Source organism: Gekko japonicus, unplaced genomic scaffold (assembly GCF_001447785.1).
Source record: "Gekko japonicus isolate JY-2015 unplaced genomic scaffold, Gekko_japonicus_V1.1 scaffold211, whole genome shotgun sequence".
In the NCBI taxonomy this organism is placed as follows: Eukaryota; Metazoa; Chordata; class Lepidosauria; order Squamata; family Gekkonidae; genus Gekko; species Gekko japonicus.
In genome coordinates this window covers 732045-753523 of record NW_015164187.1, presented here as the reverse complement: position 1 = coordinate 753523, position 21479 = coordinate 732045, and the positions used below count along the sequence as shown (strand labels likewise).

At 41.1% G+C, this 21479-nt stretch overlaps 1 protein-coding gene across 3 annotated transcripts in view; it reads left to right on the top strand.

Moving 5' to 3' along the window:
- Positions 1–207: 207 nt before the first annotated feature.
- The window catches only part of LOC107107852 (ubiquinol-cytochrome-c reductase complex assembly factor 1), a 65775-nt gene continuing 44503 nt past the window's right edge, over positions 208–21479 (top strand). Inside the window, exons 1-6 of one of the 3 annotated variants that reach the window (XM_015408205.1) lie at positions 208–248; positions 4972–5073; positions 10025–10129; positions 14134–14241; positions 19083–19155; positions 20823–20880. In XM_015408205.1, the coding sequence (XP_015263691.1) occupies positions 225–248; positions 4972–5073; positions 10025–10129; positions 14134–14241; positions 19083–19155; positions 20823–20880 (470 nt within the window). In that variant the 5' untranslated portion in view covers positions 208–224. Of the gene's footprint in view, positions 249–4968; positions 5074–6307; positions 6408–10024; positions 10130–14133; positions 14242–19082; positions 19156–20822; positions 20881–21479 lie in introns of those variants that run through there. The other 2 variants (XM_015408204.1, XM_015408206.1) reach the window with 2 other exon arrangements.

Genomic DNA, 21479 nt, shown 5'->3' with positions numbered 1-21479 from the left:
AACCGAGTCGCGCGCGTTAATCTCCAAGCACAGGCGTGTTTCCCGGTGTCTTGGCCGTTTAAGCACCCACTCTAGTGCAGAAAATACGAAGCATGCCGTCTCCACCAGCCGCACACAAAAAACAAACGCCACGCGAAACCACTTTTTCTAAATTCCAAACAGCGAATGAAAGAACGGAAGTGCTTTGATGTTTGGCGGAAGCGGAAGCGCGCCTCGGACGAGTTATGGCGGCGCTGGTGAGAGTGGTGGTGAGTGGAGTGAGGGGTCGAGCTTGTGCGCGTTCGCTTCGAGCGGTTGGCCGCTGCTATTGCGGGCGGCGGGCCGGCGGCTTGGTTGTGGGTAGCCGCCCCTAAGCTTCGGCGCTATGGTCTGCTGTATTCCTGACTTAACAGAGGGCTGCCTGAGCCAGCCTCGCACCTTCGCGGCCGGGAGCGTGTGGGGTGGGAAGAGCTGGGAAGCTGATAGCTGACTAGAGCGCTTGTCGAGCAACGCCTGAGGGTACACGGGGCTGCCTGGAAAGCCTTTGCCCTTGGCCATTCGGGGCAGGCTGTGCTGACGGGGTAAAGCCCAACAGCTCCACTGATGCGTCTCATGACGTGAGCTGTGACTCGCGAAAGTTTGTGATGGAATAAGAGGTGCTCCTCTTTTATTTTGATGTTGTCGACTACCGTGGCTACTTATCTGGATTTGTCACCACAGTTTGTGTTGCCAATTCCAGAGGGGGGGTAGCTGTGTTACTAGAATCTTTTCAGAAGTCATGTTCCTGGGGCTGTGATTGTATGTGCAGAACAAAAATGCTACATGTGATCCTCCTGGTATGTGTGATTGTCCGTTTCAGAAGTAACAGCAAGGTGTGGGCTTTCTGCCTTGGTACATGTTAGGGATGCTAACCTCCAGCTTTGGGGGCTGGACTCTATGGCACTGTATCTTACGGAAGTCCCCCCAAATCTCCAGGAGTTTCCCAACCTGGAGCTGGCAACCTTATCCCACTCCCTGCCAGCGACCATGGGTGACCTGGCAACCCTACACATGTATACCGGACACCTAGGGTTGCCAGCTTCCTGGTGGGGTCCGGAGGTCTCCTGAAATGACAACTAATTTCCAGACTACAGAGGCCAGTCCTCCTGAATAAAATGGCTGCTTTGGAGAGTAAACTCTATCATTACACCTTGCTGCAATCCATTCCTTACCTAATACCTGCCCTCCCCAGGCTTCATCCCCACGTTTCTGGGAGTTTTCTGATCTGGAGTTGGTAACCCAAGGACCTAAAGAGCCTCTTGCTCAGGGTAAAAGAGGAGAGCGCAAAAGTGGGCTTGAAGCTCAACATCAAAAAAACTAAGATCATGGCATCCATCCCCATCATTCCTTGGCAAATACAAGGGGAAGTCGTGGAAGTAGTGACAGACTTCACGTTTCTGGGATCCCGGATCACCGCAGACTGTGACAGCAGCCATGAAATTAAAAGACGCCTGCTCCTTGGGAGGAAAGCGATGGCAAAACTAAACAGCATGATAAAAAGTAGAGACATCACCCTGCCAACAAAAGTCCGCATGGTCAAAGCAATGGTATTCCCAGTAGTCATGTATGGCTGTGAGAGTTGGACTATAAGGAAGGCCGAGCGGCAAAGAATAGATTCTTTTGAACTATGGTGCTGGAGAAGACTCTTGAGAGTCCCTTGGCCTGCAAGATCAAATCAGTCAATTGTAAAAGATATCAACCCTGACTGTTCCCTGGAAGGCCAGATAATGAAACTGAAGCTCAAATACTTTGGCCACCAAATGAGAAGGAAGCACTCACTGGAGAAGAAGGTCAAAGAAAACGGGGACGGCAAAGGATGAGATGGTGAGACAGTGTCATCGATGCAACGAACATGAAATTGAGCAAACTTCAGAGGACAGCGGAAGACCTGGCATGATCTGGTCCATGGGGTCGCAAAGAGTCGGACTGTGTGACTGAACAACAACAACCCAATGAAGCACCAGGTTACTCAAGGAAGTACATACTGAAGCTGGAGTATATGTATGTTACTCATTCTAGAAGAAATAATGGTTGCATGGTTAGTTGCTGTAGATTTTCCAGGGTGTATGGCCATGGTCTTGGCATTGTAGTACCTGATGTTTCACCAACAGCTGTGACTGGCATCCTCAGAGGTATAACACAGAAAGATGGAGTACTCTCTGTGTCAATAGTTGCATGTACTGGAATGACTGTGTATAGCATATTTGCCCAATATGTGAGCTCAAACAATAATGACTAAATATGGCTTCTGTTTTAGCAAAATTAAACCAGAGTCCCGTGGCACTTCAAAGACTAACATATATAAGGAACTAACAACACTCAACAGTAAATATACATACAAATATAGCTGTTAAGTTCGACTCATACTTGTGTACATTTAAAGGTACACAAGTATGAGTCAAACTTAACAACTGTATTTGTATGTATATTTACTTCCAAGACTAACTACATTCCAGCAGAGTCAGATCTCACTTCAGATACATTCCCGCAATATGTAAGTGTAGGGCTGGTGATGAAGAGGCAGGACTAGAAATGTCAGAGCTATCCCAGATGTGTGAGCTAACAGTGGCTACTGGAGTGGGTGTTTTTTGGTACACACATACATCTAATAAAGTGAGACTCATGAAAGTTTATGTTGCAGTAGATTTTGTTAGTCTTTAAAGTGCCACTGGACTCTTCTTTAATTTTACAGCTTCAGTTCTGTGTTATTTCATCAAGCCCCCCAAAAAATACAAAAGGAAGAAACCTTTGTAATCAGTCCTCTGATTCAGAGAAAGCTCTTGAAAGCATCATGCAACCTTCTCAACTCAAGAAACTAAGAAGGAAACGGTTATGTTTTATCTAATGCTAAGAGTACTTAAAATGAAATAATAAGGACCTAAGTCAAAAACTCCTGATTGGGGCGGGGGATTGGGGCTCACACACAATGATCCTTACACTTTTCAGCCTGCATTCATTTTCCCTGTATTTCCTTCAATTCTGTATTGCTTAGATTGAAAGAAGGCCATATTATGTCTGCTTATTTAAAAATTCTCCTCATAGGCGCTGAAGTCAGCAAAAGACTTGAGGGAATATGCAACCCGTCTCATTGAACCCCCTTCCACAAGGCAATTTCTTCTACACATTAAGCCATGTTACTCAGTTTATGTAATGTGTAATCACATAATTATATGATATAAGAGTGAGTAAGATGTGCTGTGACAAAAAATGCCTAGAGGCAAGGAATAATTTAGTAAAAACAGGGTCACCTGGAGCCAATTATCATTTCCTCACTTTTCAGTTATATCAGTCAGGTGCAGAATGTTCCATTTACATCTTTCCTAATACTGTAACTGATGACTGTAGGTCTTTTCACATTGGGCTCCTTGTCTTGTGTATCCTTGTAATTGGAACTTAGTCTTCATTCCCAGTGACATGAGATATTTTATTTTGGCTCAAACTTTACAGGGTTCTTACAAGTAGTGCTAATGAATCCCTAAAGGTATTTTGGGGCATATGCTGTTTTTTCTGATCTCCCCCCCCCCCCCCCCCGCCTTTCTCACTGAAACTCAAAGTGGATTCTCGGCTAATACACGGTCCTCAGTTTGGTCTCACCACAGGGACAGTCAGATGTGTGTTTTCAAGTTCCTTGCTTGGAACTCAATTCCCAGGCCTGTAGGGTCTAATTCAGATCCAGACCATGGTAACTGAGGAGAAGCAGTTTATCCTTCCATGCTGCACACCATTTTTCCACCAGGAGGCTGAAGTTGCTTCCTTATTCCCAGTTCCTTGTTGATTCCTTATTCATGACTTATTCATGAATTCAACCTAAAACACTGAGAATTTGAAACCTCTGAACCCAAAAATAAGGTCGGGAACACCATATATCATACACCCCAATGTTCAGGAACTCTCCCCTTCAAGGGGAAATATGGCACTTCCTGGTCCCTCCCCCCCCCCCCCCCCCGGTTTTACCCCTTTATTATTACTGTATCACATTTCTTACGATGCTTGTTATACTATGTCTTTGTTTTTCTTTCTTATATGTGTAACTGATCTCTCTCTCTGCTGTTTATCAAAAGAGTCAGCCCACACACATGATCAGACTGTTGCAGGATGAGCTTTATCGTCATGGGGCAGTTTGGTCATCTGTAGCATCCTGTCCAAGTAGAGTTCACCAAATCTCGGGTGCAGGTTTATGGTAGAATGTATGGTAAAATAGCTGTCTGTATGGGCTCAATATGTAGAAATATGTATCATGGAATTAGGTGGTAGCCTTTTGCATGGCACTGCAAGGGAAAAAAATGCTTAAGCTGAGGCGCAAGGTAGGCATGATTTTTTTATAAGCATTCAGACAGCAGCTGCTGGGAACTGATTTCTTGCAGGGAGCTGATTCAGGGCATGGAGGGAGAAGAAACTTCAGCTCCCTTCCCATATAGTTTCCTGTACTGAAATAGCCCCATTGGGGCTGTACACGCGCAAGATACCACATGGGAGAATACTGCACAAGAGAGTCCTTTTCCAACTTGTTTTTAAAAAATTGTGGTTAGTTTGAGCACAAGTGGACTGGTCTTTTCTGTCAAACGACCTCTTACTATATTTCTGTTTCTTCTTATGAAACAGATGTGATAGTCACAAATTGTATCAGAAACAAGCATATCCTAGTAATCTAAGGAAGTGTAACAATTAATACTTTGCCTGAGTTTATGCTTTTGTATATTCTTTTCTCCTAATAAATCTGAGATTTTTAATGCTCAGATTTTGTTATATTGTACTTCAAATATATGAAGAGTTACTATTTTCAGTGGTTCTGATGATATTAAGACTCTTCAGGTAAAGAATGCTTATATTACATAAAATTATTCAAAGATGATGTTTGAATTTTGATGGTGTTGGTCAAAACAGCACGTTTATTACTATTAGTGTGCATTTCCCTTTTATTGCTGATTAGTGGCTTTCCCTCCCCCTTAGAAGCATCGAGCTGGAGAACCTCAATGGATTACATTATGCAGTGGACTGATACAAACAACATTAGCTCAAACACAGTGGGGCAGGATGCTTCATGGCACTCTCCAGGTAAGATGCTTTTTTTGTTTAATTAGCCATTCATAGCCTGCTTTTATCACCAGCAGGGACTCAAAGTGGCTTACAACATTGTTCTCCTCTTCTCCATTTTATCATTGTGAGATAGGTTAGACTGGCAAAATGAGTAACTAGCCCATAGTCACCCAGTAGGCTTCTGTAGCAAAGTGTGGATTTGAACTTGAGTCTCCCAGTTGCTAATCTAACACTCCTAACTGCTATGTCACACTGGCTCTAAATAAATGTATTAACATCATTTATACCCCACTGTTCTTCCCACAGGGGACCCAAAGTGGCTTACGTTGTTGTCCTGTCCTCCATTTTATCCTCACAATAACCCTGTGAAGTAGGTTAAGGTATGAGACTGGCCCAAAGTCCAAAGACTGGCCCAAAGGTAGGTAAGGTATGAGACTGGCCCAAAGTCACTCAGCAAACTGTGATGACAGAGTGGGGGTTTGAACCAGGGTTTTTTCCTCAGATTCTAGTCTGACACTAACCACTACACCACACCAACTCTCTTAACCTAAAAAGTCAGCTGCCACTTGAAACACATCATGGTGTTCAAGAACATACTCTGAACTTTCCTCTGTCAGACTATTCTGATCTTTTTCAGTCTGTTCAGAGCTTTTCCTTCTCCAGATTAATTCTTACCCCCAGCTCTTCCTAGTGAAATACTCTGCTTCCCATATAGTTTCCTGTACTGAAATAGCCCCATTGGGGCTGTACACGCGCAAGATACCACATGGGAGAATACTGCACAAGAGAGTCCTTTTCCAACTTGTTTTTAAAAAATTGTGGTTAGTTTGAGCACAAGTGGACTGGTCTTTTCTGTCAAACGACCTCTTACTATATTTCTGTTTCTTCTTATGAAACAGATGTGATAGTCACAAATTGTATCAGAAACAAGCATATCCTAGTAATCTAAGGAAGTGTAACAATTAATACTTTGCCTGAGTTTATGCTTTTGTATATTCTTTTCTCCTAATAAATCTGAGATTTTTAATGCTCAGATTTTGTTATATTGTACTTCAAATATATGAAGAGTTACTATTTTCAGTGGTTCTGATGATATTAAGACTCTTCAGGTAAAGAATGCTTATATTACATAAAATTATTCAAAGATGATGTTTGAATTTTGATGGTGTTGGTCAAAACAGCACGTTTATTACTATTAGTGTGCATTTCCCTTTTATTGCTGATTAGTGGCTTTCCCTCCCCCTTAGAAGCATCGAGCTGGAGAACCTCAATGGATTACATTATGCAGTGGACTGATACAAACAACATTAGCTCAAACACAGTGGGGCAGGATGCTTCATGGCACTCTCCAGGTAAGATGCTTTTTTTGTTTAATTAGCCATTCATAGCCTGCTTTTATCACCAGCAGGGACTCAAAGTGGATTACAACATTGTTCTCCTCTTCTCCATTTTATCATTGTGAGATAGGTTAGACTGGCAAAATGAGTAACTAGCCCATAGTCACCCAGTAGGCTTCTGTAGCAAAGTGTGGATTTGAACTTGAGTCTCCCAGTTGCTAATCTAACACTCCTAACTGCTATGTCACACTGGCTCTAAATAAATGTATTAACATCATTTATACCCCACTGTTCTTCCCACAGGGGACCCAAAGTGGCTTACGTTGTTGTCCTGTCCTCCATTTTATCCTCACAATAACCCTGTGAAGTAGGTTAAGGTATGAGACTGGCCCAAAGTCCAAAGACTGGCCCAAAGGTAGGTAAGGTATGAGACTGGCCCAAAGTCACTCAGCAAACTGTGATGACAGAGTGGGGGTTTGAACCAGGGTTTTTTCCTCAGATTCTAGTCTGACACTAACCACTACACCACACCAACTCTCTTAACCTAAAAAGTCAGCTGCCACTTGAAACACATCATGGTGTTCAAGAACATACTCTGAACTTTCCTCTGTCAGACTATTCTGATCTTTTTCAGTCTGTTCAGAGCTTTTCCTTCTCCAGATTAATTCTTACCCCCAGCTCTTCCTAGTGAAATACTCTGTTAAGCATGTAACCTGCTGCCCAGACCAAAATGAGCATTTTCTCAGTGCTGACCTTTCAGTCATAGCTATTTATGCTTGTTTTGGGGAAAATACTGGAAGAAGTATATGGCAAGCCTTCCATAGTTTGTGTGTTTTCTCATTTCAGGATGCTAAACAGTTTGTGCCAGATGTAATTTGTCCCATTACAGTCTTAATACTGCTTCATGGTCGAATTGTGATATACCTTACGAAGAATGTTGTTCGTTTCGTTACAGTTACGTATTGGGTATATAACTATAGGAAAGAAAAACATTCTCTTTTTGTTTACTGCACTCCTTGGTGATCTCATGTGTGTATGGCTGCTCATCATTTCCTTAAGCACACAGGTGCCTCAAGAATACTGGACAATCAGATTTTTAAAAGAATTAGCATGGATATTTACTGTACATATGAGTTGAACTGAGCATTGTAACCACTGTTCCCTCTAAGCTGATTTAGTGTGAGCTAGCTCACTGTTTCTTAGCCTCCAGCTCACACATTTTTATCTTCGCTCAGGAGGGAGGGCTCCAGAGCAAACTAATTGATGCAGCAGCCAAATTACTTGCTCACAACTGTACTGCCAGTAGCTCACAAAGTAGAATTTTTGCTCACAGGACTTCACAGCTTAGAGGGAACATTGATTGTAACCATGTGTGCTTGTAACTGCATTGTTTGTACTGTGCTGATGCTATGTCTGTTAATTGTCTGTACATCTGTGCCTATGGGATAAGGGGATTGCTGTGTGTTTGTATGGCTTGCTTGGCATCTCATGCTTGCGTTTGGATGAGCAAGGCTTGTGCCACAGGACACGTGCTTCCCTGCACTTTCCCAGCGTGCTTCAGGACAAAGACGACAAAGCGCAATTATTGCTCAGTTTGGAAACTTGGCAGAACAACAGGTTTCCCCACCATTGCTGATCTGTGGGAAACCACGTAACCCATTCTCCTGTCTGGTTTGGCATCACAAAGAACACATCCTTGATTGCCTTCTGGACCAGGCACATCTCTGCAAGTCAAAGGTTGCCAATGGAGACAACGGTTTCACACCTGGCCACATGGCTCTCTTTGAAGTTAGGGTAGAGCATTTGAATATTGCCCCCTTCCCCTCAACTAGGACGTCACAACCCTTAACCTATAGCATAGAGAAGGGGACGGTCTTCTAGGGGTTTATTGGCCTTAAGCCAAGCCCAAAAACAAGCTTTTAAAAAGAGAAACACAGCCTTTGTTTCTCTGGTTAACCCATCCCTCCCTTACCTTGCAACTTAAGTGCTGCAGGTGATTCTTACTGTGTTCTCTGGAGTCGCGACCAGAGAACCCGCACGTGGCTTGGCCGGACCAGTCCGTGTGTTTTAGAGTCCACCGGCTGATACTTGAGCTGCCCCATTCTTTCTACTGAGGAGATTTCTTCTCACTGGAACCTCAGATAAGTATAAGCGATATCCTTCTGTGTTATCCCACTGTTTGTTGAATTTATTATTTTGCAAACTATTTGCTATTGTAACTAAGGAGCTTGTGTGAATCTGAGAGTGTATCTGTTTTCCGTATGCTTGAGAACTGCTTAGTAAAAGGCAACATTTATTCATTAAACCTAGCGTGTTGTCTCACTTCCTGGGAAATAGGAGCGTTCGTTGTCCAATCCGCCCTCTGGATACACGGGAAAATTACTCACGCCACGCCCACTGTCGTACATAAGACTGAGTTGGGCATTCGGAACCGTCCTTAGAGGAGGTCCGGTATCAGCATCAAGAGAGATTTTAAATTTGTTATTGATGTGTCTCATCCTCCAGGAGCAAAAACTATAAATATTCTGAAAAGTGGTGGCTAAGTCTTTCTACTCAACTCTTTGCTGCTGAAAGCAGATTGGGGTGGGGAAGCAGATAGGAGGATTATTTGAAAATACATGGTCTACTTCTTATATTTTTCTTATACAGGGAGGGGAGTTTGATGGTGGTAGTTTTTATTATGTATGAAGGAGTTTAGAATAACCTTATGTAGAAGGTAATAGTTTAAAATAACCTTAACACTTTCTATATGTATTTGTAACATTTCTTGCTCAACAAGGTGGTCAAGTTGAGGTCTAACAGACTAAAAACTGGATGCCCAATAAGACTGGAGGGGATGCTGGTTGAAAGACCAGAGGTCTTGGAGATACCTGCCTTCCCTCAGTGGCATGAAATTTAAACTGATAGTGCAGACAAGAGCTTGGGAAATTTGTTGTGGGGGGGTTAGATTCCACTTTATTGTTGAAAGGTGAGGGTGATGCAGTTGTGAGAAGTATGTTTTTTCAACTGCACTTTGTGTAGAAACTGGCTCCATGTTTGGACTCTGCTGAGCTTGTGGGGCTGCGTTTGAAAGTTATTTGGAGCTTTCACTTGGTACAGAATGCAACTGCTCCTTTATTAACTAGAGCTCAGAGGTATGTTCACTTCGTGCCCTTTTAAGTAATTTATATTGGTTGCCAATTTGGTTTTGGGTCAAATTCAAACACGCTTGATGTCAGTCAAAAGGTCAAGAAATGGGTCAAACTCAGTGTGCCGGTTCTTGCCTATATATCGCTGCACAGCCTGGAACTCACATATTTGAAGGTCTGCCTCTCTTGGTATAAGCCTGTGCACCAGTCTGTCTTGAGTCCCCCATTCTTGAAGCACATTCTTTCTTGGGTGTTGCACCTGTTCTTAGGAACACTCCAAGAGGAGGTCAGAAGGATTCTTACTTTGTCACTATTACAGAGCATTATAAAGTCTTCTTTGCAGGCAATTGAATTTTGAATAGAAACAATGTTTGTTCAGCTGTGTATGTGTAGCAGATACTAATCTAGGGCTGTTTAATCAGCACTTATTCAGAATAGCGGCAGCATGTAAATTTGTACCTAAAAATATGATCCTAACATTCTTTTGCACTGTTGTTTTATCAGAGACACAAGAATGGCCGATCACAACTGACCAAAGTTTGCTGTGGGTTAATACGAACCATTGGTGCAGCAGAACAGCCAAGCAGGGCATTTCATCAGACAAAAAAGGTCAGAGAAAAGTGGTGTGTGAATCACACATTTGTTTGGTCCCCATTGGGTGAGGGCTGTGTGGTGGATGGCATTTGACATTTCTAAGGTCATTAAATAGGTTTCAGGGGGGTCTTAAATACAAAGTCTTCACTTATATGTGTGGAGAACTATTAAATCCTAGAATAACCTGGAGAGTTCATGCTTGCTTAAATTAGTAAACACTAAAAAAGTTCAGGCAGATTCATGGAAGGTCATCTTTAGCTATTAGCCATAATGTTTAAGGATGAGATGGCACCTGTAGGTCACTCTTGGAATCTGAGTGCTGTGAGCCAAAAGAAGAAAACATGCCTTGCTTTTTATATTGCAATATTTGATGCTGAAAACCAGACCTTGTTGAAATGCCTTTTTTCATGAGAGGTCACTATTTTGCCACTTGCAGACTAATGTTTTAAGTACAATTTTGCTGTTCCTGAAAATTGTGTAAAACTTTCCCCCCTCTTTTGTCTGTCTGTAGTCAAAACCAGTCCAGTCCAACATACAGGCCCCTCCTTTGTGCCCTATTGTTTATTGCCTCTTGGGTAAATGTCTTAATATTCATTGGCTGTTGCACTTTCCTCCTCTTTATGGGAGCATCTGAGGCCCATACAAGCTTATCACAAAGTGCTGTTAAGTCCATATTGCACCTCCAAGTAGGCCTGGAAAACAGTGCATGAGAGGAGCCTGTCAACAGTCCATGAGTGATTGACTGTATTTTAGCGTTAAGGTGTAAGGCTAATATTTGTATGATAAGAACATAAGAGACGCCAATGTTGGATCAGGCCAAAGGCCCATCTAGTCCAACACCCTGTGTCACACAGTGGCCAGAAATACCAGGTGCCATCAGGAGGTCCACCAGTGGCGCCAGGACATTAGAAGCCCTCCCACTGTGCCCCCCCCCAAGCACCAAGAAGACAGAGCATCACTTGCCCCAGAGCCCCTATCTATACCTTGTGGCTAATAGCCACTGATGGACCTCTGCTCCATATGCTTATCTAATTCCCTTTTGAAGCCGTCCATGCTTGTAGCACCCACCACTTCCTGTGGCAGTGAATTCCAAGTGTTAATCACTCTTTGGGTGAAGAAGGACTTCCTCTTATCCGTTCTAACCCGACCGCTCAGCAATTTCATGGAGTGCCCACGAGTTCTTGTATTGTGAGAAAGGGAGAAAAGTACCTCTTTCTCTACCTGCTCTTTCCCATGCATAATCTTATAAACCTCAATCATGTCACCCCTCAGTCGTCATTTCTCCAAGCTAAAGAGCCCTAAGCGCCTTAACCTTTCCTCATAGGGAAAGTGTTCCAACCCTTTTATCATTCGAGTTGCCCTTTTCTGCACTTTTTCCAAAGCTATAATATCCTTTTTAAGGTGTGGTGACCAGAACTGCACACAGTATTCCAAATGAGGTCTCACCATTGATTTATATAGGGGCATTATGATATTGGCTGATCTGTTTTCAATACCCTTCCTAATAATCCCCAGCATAGCATTGGCCTTCTTTATTGCAGTCACACACTGTCTCGACATTTTCAGTGAGTTATCCACTACAACTCCAAGATCTCTCTCTTGATCAGTCTCTGCCAGTTCAGACCCCATCAACGTGTATTTATAGTTAGGATTTTTGGCTCCAATGTGCATCACCTTGCACTTGGCCACATTGAACCCCATTTGCCATGTTGACACCCACTTGCCCATCCTTTACAGATCCCTTTGGAGTGCCTCACTATCCTTAGTGGTTTTTACCACCCTGAACAACTTTGTATCATCCGCAAATTCAGCCACTTCACTGCTTACTCCCAACTCCAAATCATTAATGAACAAGTTAAAAAGCAGTGGACCAAGAACTGATCCCTGCAGTACCCCACTGCTTACCACCCTCCACTGAGAAAATTGCCCATTTATACTCACTCTCTGTTTTCCATTAATTAGCCATGATTTTTGAGCTTACTTAGGAGTCTTTGATGAGTTACTTTATCAAAAGCTTTCTGGAAGTCAAGGTAAACACTATCTATTGGATCCCCCTTGTCCACATGTTTGTTCACCCCCTCAAAGAACACTAACAGGTTAGTGAGACAAGATCTTCCCTTATAGAACCCATGCTGAGTCTGCCTCAGTAGGTTTTGTTCATCTATGTGCCTATTAATTCTTTCCTTAATAATGGTTTCCACCAATTTAAGGAAAGAATTAGTAGGCACATAGATGAACAAAACCTATTGAGGCAGACTCAGCATGGATTGCTTCTCAAGATTTGCTTGAAGTGGCTCCACAGCTATAACAAACCAGCCAAGATGATAAAGCAGGTCAACAATAACAAATCACAATGATGAAAACAAGTAAATAAAGCAAACAGTAAAATCAATTAAGTAAAACAGACCAGGGCATAAATCAAATGAAACAAACTGCAGTCTAAAATTATAATACAGTCCTCAGGCTAGAAGCAGACCACAATACAATAAAAGCTTGGATAAAGGTGCATGTTTTGGCCTGGCACCTAAAAGAATAATGTAGATGCCAGGAGAAGTTCAAAAGAGGAAGACATTCCAAAGTCAAGGTGCCACCACCAAAAAAGCCCTGTCTGATCACTACCCACTTTACCTCTTCAGGCAGGATTACATTAGATGATTGATAAATCAGAGTAGGTGAATGAAAAGGAGACAATGATAATTAGACTGTCTCACCCTGACCTGTAGGTAGGGTTGCCAACCTCCAGGTGGAGGTCTCTTGGGATTACAACTGATTTCCAGGTGACAGAGGTCACTTCACCTGGGGGAAATGGCTGCTTTGGAAAGGTGGACTCCATGGCATTGTACCCCATTGAAGTCCCTCCCCTCCCTAAACCCCACGCTCCACTCCCCAAATCTCTAGCTATTTCCCAGTCCAGAGTTGGCAACCGTACCTGTAGGAATTAAGATCTATCCATGAATTTGCCTAAATCATTTTTCCCAGATTGCATGCAGCGTTTGCGATTGTGTGTACCTCTGTTTACCTGATGTTGGGTTTCCTCCATTCCACTCTCTAAGAGCCATGCAGTTACCAATATGTTAATGTCATAGAGTGAACACAAATGGAAAAACTATTTTGCATGTTTTGTTTTTATTTTAGAGGCTCACTTAAAAAGGCAGCAGGTCCATGTGGCCTCCAGTCATGCCTTTTCTTGAATCTGCCAGAGCAGGGACCCAAATGGGGAGTTATTGATATAAGCTAGGCTCTTGTCTTAATTCCTGGCATAGGAGCAGACCCAAATATGTGTGTTTTATTGTGGGATGGAAGGGGCATTTTTGAAAGCCCTGCTGTGATACTGCTATGGAAAACCTGAAGGGGGTCAAACAGCCCTGTGTTTTTCCATTACTTTAATGTCAAGATTTGTAGTCAGCAGAAGTTTGCAATTACAGCAGTTGAAAGCTTAATTTACACATGATTTTTTTGGAGTGAGAAGCACACATATGCTCATCATAGAGGCACATGCATCCATGTAAGTGCACATATATGACAGATGCACATTTGTTGTCACACGTTGGTCTGGATCAGATAAAACCTTCCCCAGTTCTTTCATACGCATAGTAGGGGAATGAGGCTTTACCCTGCCCTCCAGTTGTGCCTGTCCATCTTCCAAGATCATGACTATCCACACATATGAGTAATTTTTGAATATGATACACATGCATAAAACCCAGTGTGTATTTGCCAAACCACATGGTTGATTACATGGTGCTTTCTGGGATGTGGATTAAAGTGTTCAGGCCTCCATGTGTCAGATTTCGTGTTCATTACATGCTATTCTAACACGAATGAGCATTGAAGACTCAGCCGGCAGACATGCCTAGAGGATGCTCTTGCTGTCCTTGATGTGTATAGAGAGAAAATTAGAAGTGGTCCTTGGAGGTGAATGCAGTTTTAACTACTGTAACCTATTACAAATTAATTGTATAATTTGAATCCTGTGATATCTGTAACCTATTTATTTGTTTTATTTGTTTCTTTTATAGCTTCTTGCAACCAAAGATTCAGTTCAGCCCTCTGAAGAGAAAGTGGGTGCTTTCACAAAGATAATAGAAGCAATGGGTTTCACAGGACCGCTAAAATATAACAGATGGGTAAGCACTTCTCATTAGTGACTAATGGCTTCAAAGCAGGGTGGATCACTGAAATAAATTAGTTCAGCCCTGACCTGGATAGCCCCGGCAAGCCCGATCTCATCAGATCTCGGAAGCTAAGCAGAGTCAACTCTGGCAAGTCCTTGGATGGGAGACCTCTTTGAAATACCAGAGGTGGGAGAAGAAGAAGAGAAGAGATTGGATTTACACCCTACCCTTCACTCAGAGGCTCAGAGCGGCTTACAAACTCCTTTCCCTTCCCCTCCCAACAACAGGCCCTGTGAGGTAGGTGGGGCTGAGAGAGCTCTTTTGAGAACTGCTCTTGAGAGAACAGCTCTGACAGAACTATGGCGTGCCCAAGATCATCTAGCAACTGCAAGTGGAAGAGTGGGGAATCAAACCCGGTTCTCCCAGATTAGAGTCTGCACGCTTAACCACTGCACCAAACTGGAGGCGGAGACAGGCTTTATTCAGTCACCTCTCTGAATATCCTCCAGGCCCCCAGTAGGGGTTAGTCACCGGTGATTGCCATGATTTCTGGGGCACACACAGTCAGTCACCAGAGGTTGCCATGACTTCCAGGTGCATGCGCACACACACACACATATCAAAAATACAAAAAAAGTTTTTTTTAAAGAAATAAATTAGTTCAAGCTTCTGTCTGCAAAAAGCTGTTGAATTTCTTGTAATTACTTTTGTATCGGAACAGGGTTTTCATCATGCTAATGTGCAGGCTGGACTCTCTCCACATTTTCCTGTTATTACATTTTGTTTAAATAATGTTGGTCATAAGTTGCTTCATTTCTTTTGTCGTGTGTGCATGTACTGCCGCTAAACTACACTCTACTCATGTTGATGCTCTCATAATATATAGTCATTGATTTGATTAGCTTCTTGATCTTATAATTGCAAATTATAATTTGTTGAAATCTTGGTGGGACAGGGGGAAAGAGACGATGCTGTAACTATTACTGTTCTCCACTTGTCAGGGTGCTTCCACTGATAAGCACTTCATGTGGACTTTCCCATCCACATTTGGTTTGAACCTCTGTCCAGAACCCCATGAAATCTTGGTCAGACTTTCTTGGATCAGCTCCATTTCATCTATATATAGATATTAAATTGTATTGAGTATATGAAAACACCAGGTTGAAAAGCTTAGATGTATCAGATGGGTTGGATAAGAACACCTTGGGACTCTGTGACAAAGTAAATGTTTGTATTGCAGAAGAATATCTCTGTAGACGTACATTACAAACACTAGCATTTAAAAGTTAATGTAGACTTGATCTACAGGCTGGAAATAACTCCATTTTTTAACAACCTATTTCAGTCACTGTTTAAAACCTATGCCTTTTTTCTAATCCCTTGATATATTAAGCTTGTGACTTTGGTATACAGTCACTTTGCCTATATGGCAACAGGTTGCAAAAACAAAGCTCTAAATGAAATATTTTTACAGTTGTCACTACACCAGCATGGTATAGTGGTTAAGAATAACGATCTCTAATCTGAAAAACAGGGTTTGATTTTCCGCTTCTCTGCATGAAGCCTGCTAGGTGAGTGACCTTGGGCCAGTCACAGTTTTCTCAAAACTCACAAGGTGCCTGTTGTGGGGAAAGGAAGGGAATGTGATTGTAAGCTGCTTTGAGACTCCTCAAGGTAGAGAAAATCAGTGTATAAAAACCTACTCTTCTTCTTGTAATCTCTGTCTTGTAACTACAGAGAATATATTGCAGTTATGTGAAGCTGTTCAGGTTCAAATGAAGTGTATTCAGTCTGTACAATTTTTGCTTTGAAAGACATAAGGGCACAACATTATTTAAAATGCACAAATTCGTTAGACCCCTATTTCATGCCATTCACTTGAAATTTCTGGAAATTATATCACCAGATAAAGAATGGCATCTGCATGCATGGCAACAATCAGAAACTATTCGAAAGCAGTTTGAAGTTGAATTTGAAATGTTGGCATGTACTTGAAGAAATAAGTTCATTCTATAGTGACAGAAAATAGTTTTAAAGTGCTAAAATGGCAATATCTATTCTTTGTTTAAAAGAAGATTCTAGGAGAAGCAGACAGCAGCTTGACCAGTTCACTTGTCATTGTTTGCAGCTGCACTTGGGACTTGCTCAACCTACAGTGGTTTGAGATTTGAGATCATAATATTGAGCAAATAATTTATCTTTCCTTAGATGTGTAGCTGTAAAACATTTACCAGTTATTTATGTATGTTGGTTGCGTTAGCTGACAAATTCTGTAAAACGTGAATTCAGCATTTAAGATTTTAAAGTGATTTTATACTCCTGAATTATGATTAACAAGAGACATACCTCACAAAGAGTCATTCCATCAGCCCGTGATGAACATTTTCTGCCTCAGCAAACATCATTCTGCCATACAATTCTTGCATTATCCACACTTAAAAATGCACTCGATTTTTTATTTTTTCACTTATAGCTCACCTTTCTTGCTGATTCTCAAAGCAGATTACAAAAATTAAAAACTATGTAATTAAAGGATATAAGGCATACAACAGAGAGTGCAATCAACCTGGATTACAAAAATTAGAAAGTAATGTAATAAAAGATAATTTATACAATAAACATTGCAATAAGAACTGACTACATTTTCCCCCACAGACATTAAAACTGCAGCACTGTTGTGTTTATAAAAATGGTCTCCTGGACAATATCATGAGGCCAACTGGAATAAGTGAGATCTACTTCTGAGGGAACATGAGTAGAGTGGAGCTACATATCACTTAAATATGTCTCCCGCTGTTTAGATATGTACAATAAAAGCTGTGCTTTCTGACTTCTGAGGGACAGTGGGTGGATGAGTTCATTATTTGTGAGTTTCTCAGAGCACCCTTTCTCCAAACAGGAGCTGTATTGAGTGATTTTTGTATTATTTTGAAAAGCCAAGGCAAAGCTTTCCTTTTTGTCCCCTCTTGCTTTTTACATCCTGTGCTTGCATGACAACATCTACAGTAGAATGTAAAATGGATTTGTAAATTAGGAGTGGTGAATTGCATCTCAGAGGATGGGAACAAAACATCCAAATCCATAATATTCAAAAGATCAAGCATGTATTCATACGATAATCATTCATACGATAATCATTCATTCAGCCAAGTTCCTGAATACATGAATCAAATACTCCTCCTCACATACCTAGGACTGTGTGTTGTCTGCTATGCATTTAATGTTCCCACACTGGAAATGAATGAGATGAATGTGTAGTTTTTCTGAAATAGATTTTTTTCATTTCCATTTATATCGCTTTTGGGGGCACTTTTGATTCTTTTTGCTCACTGCTGCTTTACCCTGCATATTACCAAAACTGGAATGGAAGAATACCATCAGAGAGTTGCCTGCTTCTTCTTTTGCTTTGCGTAGTCTTGCAGAGGTTTGAACAATACTTTTCCTTAGGGAGGTTCACTAAAAGCAGTTAGAAAACTGATTTCGTGAATCAGTGCACATTACCTGAGAAACTGGCTTGAACTTCTTGGAAAGAAGGTGGAAGTGGAATTAGAGTATCTAAAGAGGCATGAATAACATAATATTTACTGCCCAGGAAATTGTTAGAACAAATAATAAACCTGCTAGTTGTTATTTCCTGGAGCAAAAGGGGATTATGGCCAGTAGCCAGAGCAGGTTTGAGAATATATTTTGCCAGTTCTGCTAAATATCTTCCCTAACAGGCTGTTTAGCTAAGCAAATAAACAGAATCCAATGAACATAATATTCTTCTTGATAATTTGTCAAAAGTTATTTTACACTGTTGATTAATTCCATGTTATTGTCTCATTTGAAAGACATAATAATGTTGGGTAATTATGGCAAACCATTGAGTTGTTTAAAATTCTATATAATTGGAAGCCTTGGATCCTAAACATGAAGAATCTTACAGTGCTTTCCTAGGCAGAGTTACCTCTTTTGGTGTTTGTTGATTTAGAAGGGCATAAATCTGTTTAGGATTCTGCTGTTAGTGGAAGAGAGTCTTTGAATCCAGTCTAATGCCTACACAGATTAACTGCATTCAGAAGTATAGCTAACTAATGAAAAGATGGGTTACTTGCTAGGTCAGGGTGTCAAACATAAGGCCAGGGGGCCAGAACCAGCCCATCTAGGGCTCTTATGTGGCCAGTGAGCAACTGGCGGAAGGGAGGGAATGCTGGGGGAGTAGGCGGAGCCACTCCATTGTGACTTCAGCAGGGCAGAACAACCTCATCTGCAGCAGTCAAGCATCGTGGGAGCATCTGCCCAGTGCTGCACTGCTGCCTCTCCAGTCCGCCTATGTGGGTTTTCCTCTGCACCTCCCCCCCCCAACCCATGGGACCTTGCAATGAGGATATACTAACCTGGAGCTTACCGGCTGCTGCCATTTATATACTTTCTGTTTCCGCTGCCTGGCATTACGTTTATGGCACACATGGCCTAGTCCAATAAAGTGACATCTATGTCAGCTCCGGTCTTCATAACAAATGAGTTTGACATCTCTGTGCTAGATTATTAGAATAGTCTGTCAGCAGTGTGACAGTGTCTCTTGCCTAAGCTAAATACTTTAATATTGTGGTGCATTTTGAGTAATAGAGAATGCGTAATATATATTATGTGTAAATCACCGGTGGATTTCAAAAGACACATCAGGCTGATCTGCATCACTGCTTTTACAAATGCTTTTGAGATGACTGTTGTTTTGTAAGAGATCAGTGCATCCCTGACACGTATAATTTTGATTACCAAAAAGTTTAGCATGTTTGCATGATTAATGAAAACACAGTAACATTATACATGTGTGATAAGTATTAATGGTAATTATTATTTTTCTCTAGAAAATTAAAATAGCAGCACTGCGCATGTACACATGCTGTGTGGAGAAAACAGATTATGAGGAGTTCTTTAACTGTAAGTTTTTCTATCTGGCTTCACCTGTTCTTCTCTTTGAGATTATGATTGAGCAAGCGTAATCAAACCTTGCTGTTGTCTTCCTAAGCATGTATACTTAAACCCAGTCTACAAAATTTGACCATTCGTTCTATCTCCTAAAAGGAATGGTGAAATTGAAACAAAATTACATAACCATTACATTGTTTTTTGAAAAGAAGAATAAACAGGTCATTCCTGTCTCATCAGTATTTTAAAAAAAACAAAATACCAATGAATATGAAAAACTTAAAGTTTTGTTGTTTAAAAATAACCCAGGCATTGTTTTTGCTGTTGTTGTTGCCGTTCTTGTATGCTCAATTTATTTTCCAACCATTCTATGTTATGTGAAGCGTTCAAGCACATAATGGATCTTTAATGCTATGATTACAAGAGTAGTTAATATAACTCTGCAATTAGCAACAAGTTAAATTGTTTGGTGGTTAATAAATAAGAAGATGACCAGAAATCTTTAATAGCAGGTGTATGACAAGAGGTTTAGGTGGATGGCCTGTAGCCGTGTCTTCTTGTTGCTAGTATTGCCAAGCAGTGGCTCAATCCCACCAATCTCTCTAGGAGAAGTTTTGATCATGAAAATTTGATTGTATGAAATCCACTATTGTTCCCATACACATTTGTGCAGTAGAACTTTTGATACTGTTATTGTAAGGTGCTAAAGGTATAGGTGGTCAATATTTTTCATTTCAGTTATATATATTAAGAGCAAATTTTACTGTTTGTATGCTGAATGTCAGAATCTTTCAGGGTAGAGAAGGAAGCAGATGCTAAACTTCAGAGTCTCAAGGATGCTTATTGTGGCAACATATAACACAAAATGTAGACAGCTGTGTTGGCCTAGTGGGGGGAGGCAACAGAGCAAAAAAGCAGAATATCTGTAATAGCATGTTTTTTTTTAATTTGAAGGGGTTTGGTTTATTGATATTTCTACAACTGTTAAAGCATGTTTATATTTGATTTCGTGCTTGCTGTATTTTTAAAACATTGATTTCTATTCAAGTCAGTTGTTTGGGCACTACCTAAACTGCTTACTGTGCAGTTCTAATTGCTGCTTTTGCTACTGTAGTGGAAGAGGTGGCTTGTATTAGAACAGCTAAAGTGGCTTCTGTTCAGACAAATGGGTCTGAACTGCAAACATTTCTTGCTGGTGTTCAGCTGCCCCAGTGCTAGAGGCTGGAGGGCTACTTTGGTGTTGGGAATCCCCATTAAAAGTAGCATCTACAGACCATTTATGTTATTCTACTAAGAACACAGTAAATTTATTCTCTCTCTCAAAATCTGAAAGACAAATGCCATTTATTTTCAGGCTTTTGGTTCTCCTTTAGTTAGCTGTCTTGGCCTAGTACTTAATATTCAGTATTTTGCTTGTATATGGGAACATTTCAGCTCCTTCCTCCAGCAACAGCTGTCCTTATCCCCTGAAAAAATCCTCCCAAGGTCAGTAGGACCTTCAAGAGTGCCAGGGGCTGCCCCAGAAGTACATATCGCACCTTCCCCTCTGTATGTGTACAAACTCTTTCAGCTTATTTACTAGGAGTGGGTGTGGGGAGGGATTGGATGCACACCATTTAATTTGCATTTTTTAAAAAGTGAAGAAAGTAATGGAAAAAAATCTTACAATTTTTTTAAAGCATTTCAGATGCCTGACACATTGAATTCATGGTTTTTAGTAGCACAGCTTCATGTCTGGTAAGTGAAAAAGTACTTAAAATCTGTATTTTCTGCATGTTGCAGGGTTTATATACCTTTGAAATCTGTATCTGCTGCATGTTGCACTCTGCCCTTATAAAAGAGGAGACTGTCCCTGATGGTGACAAAAATACTAGATTTAATAATGCTACCTTGTGACCAGCTTTCTTAAAAAAACAAAGGTCATAAAAGCCTAATTTTTGTAGTGGTTTTTTAAAGCTTAGTAGTGGAAAAGCTACTGCTAGGAGTATCTTTTAAAAGCTTCATTCAGCCTGGATGGAAAGGTCTCTTATTTAGCTGTTTTAGGAAAAGCTCACATTTACGTAAAAGTGGTTTGAATTGTGAGAACTTGTGGTGACTTTACTTGCTAGTTGTCAGAAGCCTTTAACAAATTATATCATTGACATTTACATTTGCACCTCTAAAATGTACCTACAGATTAAGCGAATGCCAGATTGGTTGCATGTAAAATATTTAACACCTCAGAAAGTGAGTTTTCCTTTCATTTATTAAATAACTAGCCAAGAAAAATAATTAGGCAAAATCTACTTTTCATCTGAAGTTACCTGTTTGAAAAGGTCAACGTGATATAAAAGTGA